Source organism: Chaetodon trifascialis, chromosome 14 (genome assembly GCF_039877785.1).
Source record: "Chaetodon trifascialis isolate fChaTrf1 chromosome 14, fChaTrf1.hap1, whole genome shotgun sequence".
Classification (NCBI taxonomy): domain Eukaryota; kingdom Metazoa; phylum Chordata; class Actinopteri; order Chaetodontiformes; family Chaetodontidae; genus Chaetodon; species Chaetodon trifascialis.
Window position 1 is genome coordinate 14198873 of NC_092069.1, and position 12885 is coordinate 14211757.

At 45.0% G+C, this 12885-nt stretch overlaps 2 protein-coding genes across 2 annotated transcripts; one reads left to right on the plus strand and one right to left on the minus strand.

The window, feature by feature from the left end:
- Window positions 1-518: 518 nt before the first annotated feature.
- Window positions 519-8936, minus strand: LOC139341845 (uncharacterized). Its single transcript, XM_070978567.1, has 21 exons — window positions 8643-8936; window positions 8325-8484; window positions 8145-8234; window positions 7917-8060; window positions 7669-7827; window positions 7494-7575; window positions 7207-7396; window positions 6919-7062; window positions 6315-6505; window positions 6048-6183; window positions 5903-5966; window positions 5675-5807; window positions 5404-5572; window positions 4972-5317; window positions 4804-4840; window positions 4618-4688; window positions 4342-4523; window positions 3776-4235; window positions 2921-3027; window positions 1528-1549; window positions 519-553 (listed from the first exon to the last, which is right to left on the minus strand). The coding sequence occupies exons 2-21, from the start codon at window positions 8413-8415 to the stop codon at window positions 519-521; spliced, it is 2853 nt and encodes a 950-aa protein (XP_070834668.1). The 5' UTR covers window positions 8416-8484; window positions 8643-8936.
- A 732-nt stretch (window positions 8937-9668) lies between these two features.
- On the plus strand, window positions 9669-12513 carry LOC139342322 (photoreceptor outer segment membrane glycoprotein 2-like). The gene is made up of 4 exons (XM_070979378.1): window positions 9669-9802; window positions 10018-10840; window positions 11033-11279; window positions 12019-12513. Exons 2-4 carry the CDS (start codon window positions 10260-10262, stop codon window positions 12289-12291), a joined length of 1101 nt encoding a protein of 366 aa, XP_070835479.1. The 5' UTR covers window positions 9669-9802; window positions 10018-10259; the 3' UTR covers window positions 12292-12513.
- Window positions 12514-12885: the final 372 nt, after the last annotated feature.

Consider the following 12885-nt stretch of genomic DNA (forward strand, 5'->3'; position numbering starts at 1 on the left):
TTTAGCGTTTATCGTCTGGCGGTTTCCTGGGAGGTATCCCATGTAACACAAAACCAGGATTTATACGAGAGCTTTCCAGGTATCAGGCAGCTATTTGTATCTATCATACAAACTGAAGCATTTTGCATCCTCTCCCTTGCACATGATTTATGTGTCATTTTGCTGCAGCACAGCGCTCTGATTTCCATGACGTTATCAGCTCTCAGATTAGTTTGAGTTATTGTGTCTGTGCTCATGTGCGTGTGTGGTCTCGGCCCAAAAGTTGATTTCATTCCAACACTCAGAGCCGGGATGCTTTTCACCATCATTAAGTATTTTACTTATGTTTCATGCAGCTGTAGCGGCTCTTTAGTCTTGGGTGTATGATTCATCGTCCAGATTACTATTTCCTCCAATAAATCGTTTGGTAGTTTAAACCTTTCAGTTGTGATATATTATTGCTGGAGTATCGTACTGCTTGTGAAACACAATTTTCTCAATTTTTCTAATAGAAAAATCAAAGCACAAGAAAAAAGACCTCAGACATCGTCTGACATCAGCGGTGCAGCCACACCTGCAAGGTCATGAGGAAAGGCCCAACAACAGTATGACATCCCCCCTATACAAACAGAAGATTACACTCACATCCACGCACACACAGAAGTCCAAACCACACTTTTAAATAATACAGCATGTGTGGGCTTGTGAACTGGGCACCCAGGGGAGAGCCGGAGCAGAAGTGTGTCAAGCTGAAATATGTGTTAAGTTATTCACCCCCAGAACAAGCCACAGAGGGAAGGAGGGAGGGAAGGAGGAGGATGCTAACCCAAATGCAGTCCCTGGGCTCTGTGCAAATATGGGGAGCGATGGGCAGCAGAAAGCATTGGGAGGTCATCCATTTTTCATGAGATGCAATGGCAGCAAAGCAAACATCCTTTTATCAAGAGGGGAAAAAAATACAGTGAAGAATCTAAAGTGCAGAATCATTTACAAGGACACCATGGCTGCATTTTAAATGCAGTGCATTTGCGCTTCAAGTGGACCAGCATGCATCCTCGTAATGTTGACCAGATGATAAAAATACACAGTCGAAGCCGTTTTACTGGAGTTTTAATTAGCAACATTTTCAATAATTTATGTCTATCAATAATTCCTGAGAAATTAATTATTGAGTGAGTGTTTCTGACATGCGGTGTTACAGCGGAAGAAAAAGGGTGTGGCAGGACAATATCACTGGGTGGGAAAGGCATCAGAACAATCAGACAGGTGAGGAAGAAGAGGTGGGTCGTGTCAAGGTGAAAAGTCTATGTGGTGATCATCAAACCTGTCGTATGATCAGGTGTGAGTTAATCCAGATTTGGACATAAAATATATTTTAGATCCATCCTAAAGAAAGATGCATCATGTTGAAAGACTTTAGTTCTCCTTGTGCTGTCCTTTGTGTCAGAGGACTAAATGTTCATGTCCTCTTCACCCGTTTTCCTTTCCTTGATCGTGTTCTCCCACTTCTTATGGCACCTTGTGAACCCCTCCCCAAACTGCTCCAACCTGCAGGCTCCTCTTTGTCTGCCTGTAACACAAAACAACAGCAAAAACAGACACAATTACAGCCTCATATCCTGGGCAGTGATGTGGAGGGCCTGATGAAATATCCTGTACCCATTAATCTTTCCCCAGGGGGCGCAGGAGACTAGGAGCACTGATTAAATGCCCCTAATAGAGGCCATTCGTCTCCCCTTGAATCTTGAATGTTTCAACATACCCAGCACTACGACTCCCCACCTCTTTCTCTGCAAATATTGGCATTTTCATAAAGACAACAAAGTCGATGGTATTTCATTTCGTGATATCTTTTTAAACGGGCATGATCTCTCTGTGAGCTTCTACGATTTGATCGATGGCTTTGTTTTCAACATGGTGAATGTCTCATTTATAACTGTGTCACAGTAACCAACATAAACAGTCATGAAGGGGTCATATGGAACAAGACCAAAATTTATAGCTTGCCCTAATAACTTTGTTTAATATCCGGATTTTCTTATCTTTAGTCCCTTTGGTGTTAAATAGATTGATCAGCCATTAAGGGTTTGAGTTAATCTCCACACATTTGTCATTAATATCCCTCTATTAAGCAAATCCTACAGAGCATCGTCTCTGGCCTGGATGAACAGTTAGATAATGCTAACAGCACTTCTTTCAATGCAACCCCCTGGAAGCACACACTCACACTGACACTGCAAGTTAATGAATGCAATTCATTCACTACAAGCATGCACTGTACAACCAAAATAGATTGACCATGATAGACACACTGTTTGTACAGTATAGGCTACTCAGGCCGAAGGTATAATCATCATAAATTAACATGGCCTAATTATGTTTCACCTGCCAAGCTCCATATGGTCCCCAGCTCTGAACAATATAATTAGCTGACTGCATCCCAATTAAACAATTATCCAATGAAACCTCAGCAAAACAATTACCTGGTCAGATCCGTGCAATGATATTACAGCGCTTACCAGTGTAATGCTCAGTTCGATGCACAAGAGAGCAGTGAAATTATGCAATATAAAAAGGTGACGACATCAGTGTCAAGGCTGTGTTTCTGACATGTAAAAACAGCTGCATTCTGTGTACATACGACTCTGTACTTCAAGATACAATACAAATAATTCATTCCCTGAAACACTGCCTTCATATTTGGAAAATGACATCATTGTAGGCGGAGATCTTAAAAGCAATGGGGGACAGGAGAAAGAGGGATGAAGGGTAGTAAAGAGGGCACCTGCTGGGTTGTGATGAAGCGAAGTCCTCAGGGACCAGAAATGAGATCATCCAAATCAAAGATGCTGTCAAGCTTCTTAAGTGGAACAATAGTGACCCCTACTGACCATACCGGCTTTTGTCTTCCTGTGACGAACACGCTGCAGCTTCAACTTACCTGTTTGCCGTCTCTTTTGTCTCCTTTTTGCTCTGCAGTGAAGTCCATGAAGTTGACCGGACTGTAGGAGTATGGTTGGCTTAGCACAAAAGAAGGCCTCACATTATCTGTGAAGGATCAGAAACAAAATAAGAAACCCTGTCAGAATTGCTTTATGCTGAAATTTCATTTGTCGGGGGATAAATCTGGCTCTATTCCTTTAATTCTATGCAACATTGCTCCACTGTTATGTCTTTAACTCCTGTCCCAGGGACAAGGTTGGGGCATCAGCATGGGGCAATAGGCCATGGATCCCTGAGGCCCAGCGGTGATCAGCACGACCCAGCAGATGGAGGGAGGTCTGCTTGCAGTGGCTGACAGTAGGCCACACCCCCCATAGAAAGTGTGGGGGAGGGAGGAAGAGGGGGGTTGTTTTATGGATGACTGACTGCTGCAGCAAGGTTAAGGGAACCAATTTCTGACACTTCATTTCCTCACCAGTCTCCCTCCCCTGGCAGCCAAGACCCCCCGCCTTTGCTACGTGTTCCTGTGTCCTGCACCCTGCAGTGGACAGCAGCACCTCTGACATACAATTATGTTTGGGGAAAAAATACACACACACACACACACACACACACACACAAATTATTCATCCTTGAACCACCGCTGGCAATGAAATTAATGGATTTTTAGCATAATCCTTATGGCCATTTGCAATGTTTTTGGAGCTGGTTTTCAATCAGGCAACTAGTAGCACAGATTTCTTTGTACTGCCCACTGCACATTAGATATGTTAGCATATGTTTGTATCTGGTTTTATATGGAAAGAGTTGTTTATTTGCAAAGATAAGGAGAGATTAAAAAAAAAATCTTCACCTGGTGTGATAGCTGCTCCTGCAGTGCATAGAGGGCCGCTGGAAGCTCTGCAGGTTTCCGGGTCCTTTTTCCACCAGGTGCCCATTTTGCAGCGATCAAGGCAGGCTGATGTGCTCTGGACACAGGGCTCATCCGTCTCTGATGGGACTTTTGGAGGACTCTCATTGGTGGTGTCAGAGGGAGCAGATGTGGCTTTGATGTTGTAGGTTAAGATGGGGGTCACAGAGCTACCAGAGGTCTGCTGGAGCTGTGTGGGGAAGCGTGAACTGCACACCGGAGGGAGGAGGGAGATGTGACCCACCCCTGTTGAGGTCCTTAAGCTGCTGGCTACGGGATCCTCTGACAGAGGGCCCTGGTGAGGGTCAGTCAGCAGGTTCTGAGTGGTTTCAGACATGGCACAGGAGAAGCCTTGACCGAAGCATCCGACTGTGTCCTCTTGCTGGTGATCCTCATATGTTTTCTGGGCACATACAGTGAAAACACAAGAAGAGCCCTGTTCTGAAAACAGGCACAGTGAGGATCTATGTACAGTGTGAACTATTTAGCTCAGGACAGATACTGCATACCTGAGGTTCTTCCTCCAGGACACAGTCAGCAGTGGCTGCCTCACTAAAACTGAAACTCTCATAAGGGATGCAATCTAATTGGTCCTCTTGGTGGAGTGAGACAGCAGAGTGCCACAGATCAGCGACGTCTGGGGGACCGTGAACGATTTGTTCAGACACTCCTTTACAGCAGGCCATTTTCTCTGCAGATAAAAGTTCATGAAGTGATGTGATTATTCAGTAGACCATAATTAAGCTTGATAAATTTTATCACTCCAGCTGGATGCACCTACACACCATTGCCAGGTGAGAGGAAGCTGTGACTCTCCACCTCAAAGAGGGAGGGGACTGATTGGCTGTCCTCGATGCTGCAGAGCAAAGATGGAAGATACATTCTGAAATTGGACCACAGGAAATGATCGTTTTAATGTACTTGGTATTAAGTGCACCATGAATATAGTGAGAGATAAGATGACCTTTGACCTCTTATTTACTGGCAGGGCTTCATCCACAGCAGGTCCTGAAACGCTGACGAAATCCTCACATGAGAAAACATCTTCTCCCTCTAGAAAAGAGTTTCTCTTTATGTCTTGACTGCCTTGGTTTAATGTGTCGCCTTTAATGTGAATGCAAATAAAACACAAAGCTTACCATCTGCAGAAAGCACCAGCTCTACCAAAGCGCCTTTGTTCAAGTTGCTGAGGAAAATGGGGTCTGTAGCACCATCTAGTGTCACCGTCAGCTCAGGGCAATCTGGCAAGAAGTCAATTGATGAAGGGGTTCTGCTGTCTTCTTCGTCGTCTTCCTCTTCCCTGCTGTGGTTCCCTCCGTCAGTGAGCAGAGAGGAGATCCTCTGCAGAGTCACGGTGCTTTCATACACATAAGGACGGTCCCGTCTCAACAGAGGCCAGGAGGAAGCTGAGGTGAACGAGGAGACGGACTCAGAGTGTTCCTCAGAAGAAGAAATGTGCTCTGGTGTCTCAGGTTGCTGCTGGGACTAGAACACACAGACAGGGTGTTATTCCAAAACCGCATGTGGTAAAAAATGAAGAATCTTTTAGCAGTGACAATGAAAATGTGTACATTTTGAGCAGGCTCTTCCTCTTCGCCTTCATCTGCATGTGCTGTTTGCTCAGTGTCTTTCACCGTGTCCACCGGCGAGGGGCTGGGGGTGAGATGACGCAGAGCCTGCGTTGACAGAAACATCTCTCTGTTTGATTTTCTGTCTGTGTGCTCAGGCCACACCACCTCACTGGAATAAGAACACAGAGAAATGATCAGCAGAGATCTTATAACATATATTTTGAATATAATCCAGCCACTCTTTTCTAAATGCCATCTACAACCTCAGCACCTTATCTTGGGATGTGGCTTTCTCACTTCTGTCACAGCGTTTCTGACCAGTTGGAGCAGTTCCTCTGGAGACACTGTTTTCGCTCTCTGAGCCTGATACAGTTTGGCAGACAGGGGGATAGGTGGTCTTCCTGCTGAATGGTAGAATAAAATGATTAATGGTTAAGCATAATGAACTTTATTCTGACCTGATACCGTTTAAAATTTTTGTTCATTTATGATGCTTTACCTTTCTTCATGAGCAGCAACTGTGGCCCTGTAGTCTCTTTTCCATTCACACTGTCTCCTTCACCCTGATAGAAATACAGAGAAAAATCATCAATTCAAAGCTAAACGTCTTTGTTACATATGTTTTGTGCATTACATTCACCCACATTGTATCCTGCAGGGATGTACTTTAAAGCCTCTGTGCACAGACCAGCTCCATTACAAGCCTGGAGGAAGTGCATGACCATGTTGTTGTTGTCTGTGTGGCCTCTCCTCAGCAGAGCCCAGGCTTCAGAGACACAACTGGAGACCAGAGACATTGGCAGCAACACACATTAAGACAACAAATCTAATATTCATACTGTTACATGTAGATAGATAATCTTAGCTGATCAGAAATATGAACAGTGAGCCATTAGTGTGTCTGAATGTACCTGTTTTGAAGCAGTACATCTGCACAGAGCTTAGCATCCTCAGCGCTCTCTATCGTGGGTCTGGTCCAGTGGAGGTACCTTAATGCCAGCTGAGGCTGCTTCCTCATTAGGAGACTGTGGACGATGCACCGATGCTGCCAGGAGTGCCAGGGAACGGCAGCCCTGGGGCTCAATAATAGCTCCATGGAGACCTGAGAAACATGTAATATGATTTTATTTCATATCCTTTTTTTGACTGAAGTTTAATCAGTGAAATGACATGAAAGTTACATTTCTACTTATTGAGAAATAAACTTTCTTCTCATCTATGAAAGCATCTCCTCTTCCAAAAGACAATTATACTGTAATTTCATCACTAATGAGTGGCACAGCAGAAGCGTTATTACATTAATCATACGCGCTGCTCAAGTCGCCCATTAGTGTCACCTAAAGACCTTTATGGCTCCTGAAACAAGGACACTAATGTAATCAACATGGTTAACTGGCGCTTCAATCGCACTGGCATCGCAGTCAGCTTGCATATGTTCATTGTAATGACTTCATCAAACTCAGAATGAGTCGCTCGCCTAATGCATGAAATCAATTCTGCTTCGTGGTTACATACCTTGATGTGTCCACGATCAAGCATCCAGAAGGCCCTGACTTGTTGGGAGAAGCTGGAGGGAATAGTGAAGGCATGGCAGAAAGACTGGAGGAGGTCGTCTTTGCACTGGAGGAAGTTCGCCATGTCCAGGACAAAGTACATGAGCTGTGATGCATAAAGGTTAAGAACTGCATACAATGAATCAGATATAGTATTTATGTTGAATTAAACAGAACAGAGCAGAATAGAAGAAAAGAGGATGTGCAGCATGCTCTATATAAGGCCTTGTTGATGTACTTGGATGGATACAAGCGCTTGGACTGACATGTTGTCAATATGAGGCACCAGCACGAGCTTCAGCAGGGCCTGCAGATTAGGAGGAGGATAGCGCTGGTCTGTGCGGTCTTCTGAAGTCCAAATGCATCCATGTTGCCTGTGCAGCTGAGTCACTATCCCCTGTATCAAAGAGCTAAATCTTCCCTTTTCTCCCTCCTCCCGTCTAGCCAAATGTGAGAAAATGAAAAAGGAGATGAAGAGACAAAAAATAAGTAACACTGGCTCTGAATTTCTCCATCGATTCAAATCATCCGAGTTACCCGGGTGTCTCGAGACAAGCTTTCCGATGACTGTGGCCCATTTCCTTCCACATCTGAGAGATACGTTTCACCTCTTGGGCCTCTGACAGCAACAGCAGAGAGCAGAAAAACATTCAGAGGTGTCCTAACAGGTCATCCAGTCAATGTAATGTAATGTGTATGATCATATCTGTACCAGGGTACTTGGGCAGAAGCCCCATGATGCCCCACCACTGAACCAGCCGCCCCAGCCAGATGTGTTGCTTTAGAACCCTGTGCTCTTGGTTCCAGCAGCCATGTCTGATGTCTGAGGAGCCGAATGAATCCCTGCAGACCACACATGGGACCCCCATGCCTTAATGAAAACCAGCATGTTATTCCAGTAAATTCACACGTCAGAAGGTTTGGAAAACATCCAGGCTGTATGCTTTCTGAAGTGCATACCGTGCCAGAGGTGGACCGAACCGAGCTGCCTTCTTGCCCACTGGGCCAGCGTGAGCAGGTTCCTCAGTCTCTGGAGCAGCATGTGCACTCTGGTGAAAGAGCTCCGGTCCAGAAACATCCACAGGCCCTGGCAGCGGCTGAAACCTGTGGGGAGACATACAGAAATCCTTTGTGTGTACTTCGAAATGCAAACATTTAAACGAGATTGACGAAGGAACGTCTTCTTACATAAGGTCAGTAACTCCTTTTTAGCAAACTCTGATGTCCTCTGTACCCAGCAGCTGAACGTCGGTAGGATTTCCTCCATGTCTACTTCACCTGCATCATGGTATCATTGGATATGTTAATGAATCAAACAATAAGGACTTCTAAGGTCACTTTTATGGTGGTAAAATGCTCCTTATGTACCTTCAGCTGTGAGCTTCTGCAACCAGCGGATGATGGCTCTTACGTTGTTGCTGGCTAACGCCTCGGACCACTTGCCCTCTGTATCCAGCATGATTGCCCTCAGACCCGGGGGTCCAGACAGACACAAGGGAGTTCACATGGTGGGATCAAGGGACCACTGCTGAAGAAGAAAATGTGGTCCATTACAGCAAAAGAAACAAATGGACATGAAAACACCTGAAGTACTGTGTGCTAGAGGTGTTTTACAGATTAAAGCATGACTGTGCGTCTGAACATTGAAGAGCATTGTAAAGATATTGTTGGATTCTCAGTACTCACTTGGAGAGGTTGTTTAGTTGTCCACCAGCTCCTTTAAACTTCACTCTTGGTCTGTGCAGCAGTGAGTGCGCTGTCTGCTTCGGGGATTTTCTGACTGGCCCGGTGGCTACAGTAACACTCTCTTCTTACACAAGCTACTTTGGTACATGTTAATCCACTAATCTCACTCTCAGTTAACATTTCATTGGCTGATTTGCAGCGTGGCTCTGAGTGTATATTAGTGCATGTGTGTTGAAATGAAACCGAATAGGTAAGATCAACAGGGGTGAGATGATGGCAGGAGGTGAAAATGAGCTTCTTAAATGACTGAGTGAAGAACACTGTCTGCCCTCTGCAGCTCGAATCTTTCAGGCTTGTGGCACCTTTGGACCCCAGTCAGTGATGTCATAACACACTTTTTCAATATTTTGCATCTGTGGATTTTGGACTGTTATTCAGGCAAAACATGAAATCACTCCATCACTTTTTTCTAACATGTTAGAAATAAAGCAATTAATTGATTAATGGAGGGAATTATTGGCAGTAATGAAAACAGTGGTTAGCTGTAGGCCTATTGGAAAGTTTCCAACCGTAGGCAGCAGAGCAGCAGCAGTGTCAGTGTGTGGCCTTAGTTTACTCTTAATGACCTCTTTACTTATCTAGAGCACCACACCTTGAGACATATTTACTTGAAAAACAGTGGATTTTTCATTATATCTGTGTTCATACATTCATTTTTATTTGTCATTAAATCAACATCTTAATTGAAATGTGGACTCGCGCTGTAGATACGGGAGATAAACTATTTTCAGAATGGATGTCTACGCTTCTTTACTACTTCTGCTCTTGAATCAAACACACACAAACAAGCTCAGACTCAATGGCTGTAATCCATTACTTTCACAGTGCTGGGACAGTCTACAGATTTGCGTAGGTGGCAGAAGGTAGGTCCAAATCCCTCGTGGGGCCCAGGGATGATTAATGATTAAAGGGGATTAGGAGGTGGGTCAGGACTTGGCTACTAGTCTCACTCTGATGCTGCCGTGGCTGCCTTCATACTATCTGTGTCACTACGACCACTCGCCTCTCAGGACTAAATCTGAGGACGTCAGCAGGAAAACAAAGTGAAAATGGGAAGAGAATGATGTCAGATCTTCGAGGTGAATGGTGACCAGGATAAGGTAGGGACAGTGGACTTCTTCTGAACTTTGTCCAGACAGAAATGCCAGAATCGTTGAGTCCAAAGGGAAATTACAACGTTTAAACCAAATGACATGTTGCTAATGTTTCCTCAGTTTGATTCACGTGCAGATTGTTTCAAACCTGCGTACATCTGATCATATGTCATTGCATTTAGTCTTAATGTGTTTTATTTTTCATACTCTCACCGCTGAAGTCTCGCAGACCTGCCTGCATCTGCAGTGTAACCATAATGCAGCGTCCACAAAATATTGATCATGAATGCCAGGCTAAGCTGCTTATGAGAGGACCTTCAGAGAGCTGCACCACCAATCCCCCTCCCCTCAATCCCCCACAACCACTGGAGGATAACCTGCTCCTCTCCCCTGTTCTACCTGCATCCCACCTATAATCCCCCCCCTGGACTTTAAAGAAAACTAAAGAGAGGAGATACATGTGATGGCGGTATTGAGAGTGAAGTTCACCAAGACCAAGAGGGACAAGTTGGCCCAGGTACTATGGATCCTGAACTGGATCTCAGTGGTGACAGGAGCCATCCTGTTCAGTCTGGGACTCTTCCTCAAGGTGGAGCTCAACAAACGGGAAGAGCTGATGACTGAGAGGAACATCCAGTACGTTCCCAACATGCTGATTGCTGTGGGCCTCATCGCCTGTGCCATAAACTTCCTGGGTGGGAAGATCTGCTATGACTGCGTGGACAGCACCAAGTTCCTGCGCTGGAAGCTGATCATGCTGCCCTACATCATATGCACCTTCTTCTTCACCTTCTGCGTGCTGGTGGGGGCTCTGATGTGCTACAGCATGCGTGGGGAGCTAGAGGAGTCTCTGAACCTGGGGCTGACAGAGGCCATGAGGTTCTATAAGGACACGGACACGCCAGGACGATGCTTCCTGAAGCGCACTGTGGACATGCTGCAGATAGAGTTCCAGTGCTGTGGAAACAATGGCTATAAAGACTGGTTTCAAATCCAGTGGGTCAGCAGCCGCTACCTGGATATGTCCCAGAAAGAGGTGGCAGAGTAAGTGCAAACTTCAGACTGAGGACACTGATTGAATGAAGACTATATTCATACTTAGGATGGCATAAAAAAGTCAAACTAAAAACTACACATCCCCTCCTCTGTTATCATTTCTCTACCGTCTTAAACAAGTCTTTCACACACAAAGATTATAAAAACCCTGAGCTTCTCCCTCTTTTTGCCGCTCTCTAGCCGATTAAGAAGTAATGTGGAGGGGAAGTACCTGACGGACGGGGTCCCCTTCAGCTGCTGCAACACCTTCTCCCCCCGGCCCTGCATCCAGCAGCAGATCACCAACAACTCGGCTCACTTTAACTACGAGCACCAGACGGAGATGCTGAACCTGTGGATCAAAGGGTGCCGCCAGGCGCTGCTGGAGTACTACACCCACATCATGCAGTCCATTGGCCTCACAGTCCTCATCACCTGGCTGTTTGAGGTGAGGAGATACAAGCTGGTCACAACAAAAGGATTTATTGATGCCAGTGAAGGTTAATTACAGGGTTTTTTTTACACATCATTGTCTGTTTCAGATCTTGGGGCTACAGGAGTGATACATTGCCTCAAGTGATGTAACTTGAGTCAATGTCACTTGGAACAGGACTCTATTAGTTTCCTGTTGAGTTTCATGCTCGCAGGTCTAAGCTACAGTACCTCCTACTAGCATAACTTCTTCATCCAGAAATATAAAGGCTGCATTTGTGTTGCTGCTCTGTTGCAGGAGCTGTTTCTGCTTTACAGCTCTTACATATTCTTGTAATAGCAATTTGAAATATGAGACATTGTCTTGCCTGATACATTAAGTAACATTTGACTATTGGCATTTTTTCTTTCCTTTAAAAAAACACTGAGACACTAGTGGAGGACTTGATCAGTGTCCTCTCAGCCTTTGCATTAACACTGTTACTGCACATCCACTCACACACTTGCAGCACTAATCCTTGAGTAAATCTCTGCTGTCGTATTATCTCTGGGTCATCCATGCAGCGCTTGGACTCTGCGATTGTCCTCTACTCTGTTGCATATCAGCTTCTGTCCCAGAGCTGCAGATACCAATTAGATACAGCAAACCATACGGAGGAAACAAACAAAACTCTATTTTTCACCTCTTAAATTGCACTTGTGCTCATGTTTTCTGTGATGTTGTCACTCACATGTGTCTGTGTGTCCTGTTTCAGCTGTCAGTGTTGACAGGGGTTCGTTTCCTTCAGACTTCCCTGGAAAATGTGCTGAGACAGGGCGACCCCAACTCTGAGTCTGACGGCTGGCTGCTGGAAAACAGCTTCATGGAAACGGCTCGTACCAACCTGAACATCATCAAGAGCCTCGGCAAGTGCAACCAGATAGACACGGCCAACAACGGAGACCCCAACATTAACGTTCCCTCCACCTCAAAAGCACACTACGGGCCAGACAACGTGCCGCCGAAGCAAACACCTGAAGCCAGCTGACCTTTCTCCGGCCTCAGTGAGGCCTGAGGGTCAAAGGGCCTTCATCCAGTTTAAATCCATATGAATCAAAATCTCTCCATAGATGTTCCTTTTTCATTGATGCAAACAGCATAACCTAAATCATAAATTACCACAAATCAGCATATTTTCCTGCACATCTGCACACATCTGTACTGTAATCTGTTGTTTACAAACAATATCTCGCTGCCTGTGGATCGTGTGGAGTCAAAATGAACTTGAAATATTTCAGTTTGATGAGAGTGAGGGGAGGTCAGAAGGTGAAGCCCACTGTTTTTTCCGTTTCTTCTTTGCCTGATTTTGCCTAAAAGTATGATGTAAAATCTAATTAAAAGAGTTTAGAATAACTAAAGCAGAACTTATAAGATAAATAAATTCCTAATAGTGGAACAGGGTGACTTGGCCTCAAGTTAAACAGGTCTTGCAGTATGAGACCTGGAAGAGCATGATGATGAGTTTTAGATTAGTTCTGGGTGTTTAAATCAACGTTTTTGGTTCCCCTCTGTGCTTTTTACCCAACTCTGGCAAACCGGTACGGTATGATCCTGCTTTCACATTAGTTAAACGCATATAACC

Bases quoted from the DNA above. Each gene is read 5' to 3' on its own strand.
- LOC139341845 (XM_070978567.1), bottom strand. From the start codon at position 8,415: ATGCTGGATACAGAGGGCAAGTGGTCCGAGGCGTTAGCCAGCAACAAC. The intron at 8,061-8,144 runs GTAAGAAGACGT...GTCTCCCCACAG, and splicing joins AAAGGAGTTACTGACCTTAT to GTTTCAGCCGCTGCCAGGGC. The intron at 5,808-5,902 runs GTAAAGCATCAT...TCTACCATTCAG, and splicing joins GTTGCTGCTCATGAAGAAAG to CAGGAAGACCACCTATCCCC.
- LOC139342322 (XM_070979378.1), top strand. From the start codon at position 10,260: ATGGCGGTATTGAGAGTGAAGTTCACCAAGACCAAGAGGGACAAGTTG. The intron at 10,841-11,032 runs GTAAGTGCAAAC...GCCGCTCTCTAG, and splicing joins TCCCAGAAAGAGGTGGCAGA to CCGATTAAGAAGTAATGTGG. The intron at 11,280-12,018 runs GTGAGGAGATAC...GTCCTGTTTCAG, and splicing joins TCATCACCTGGCTGTTTGAG to CTGTCAGTGTTGACAGGGGT.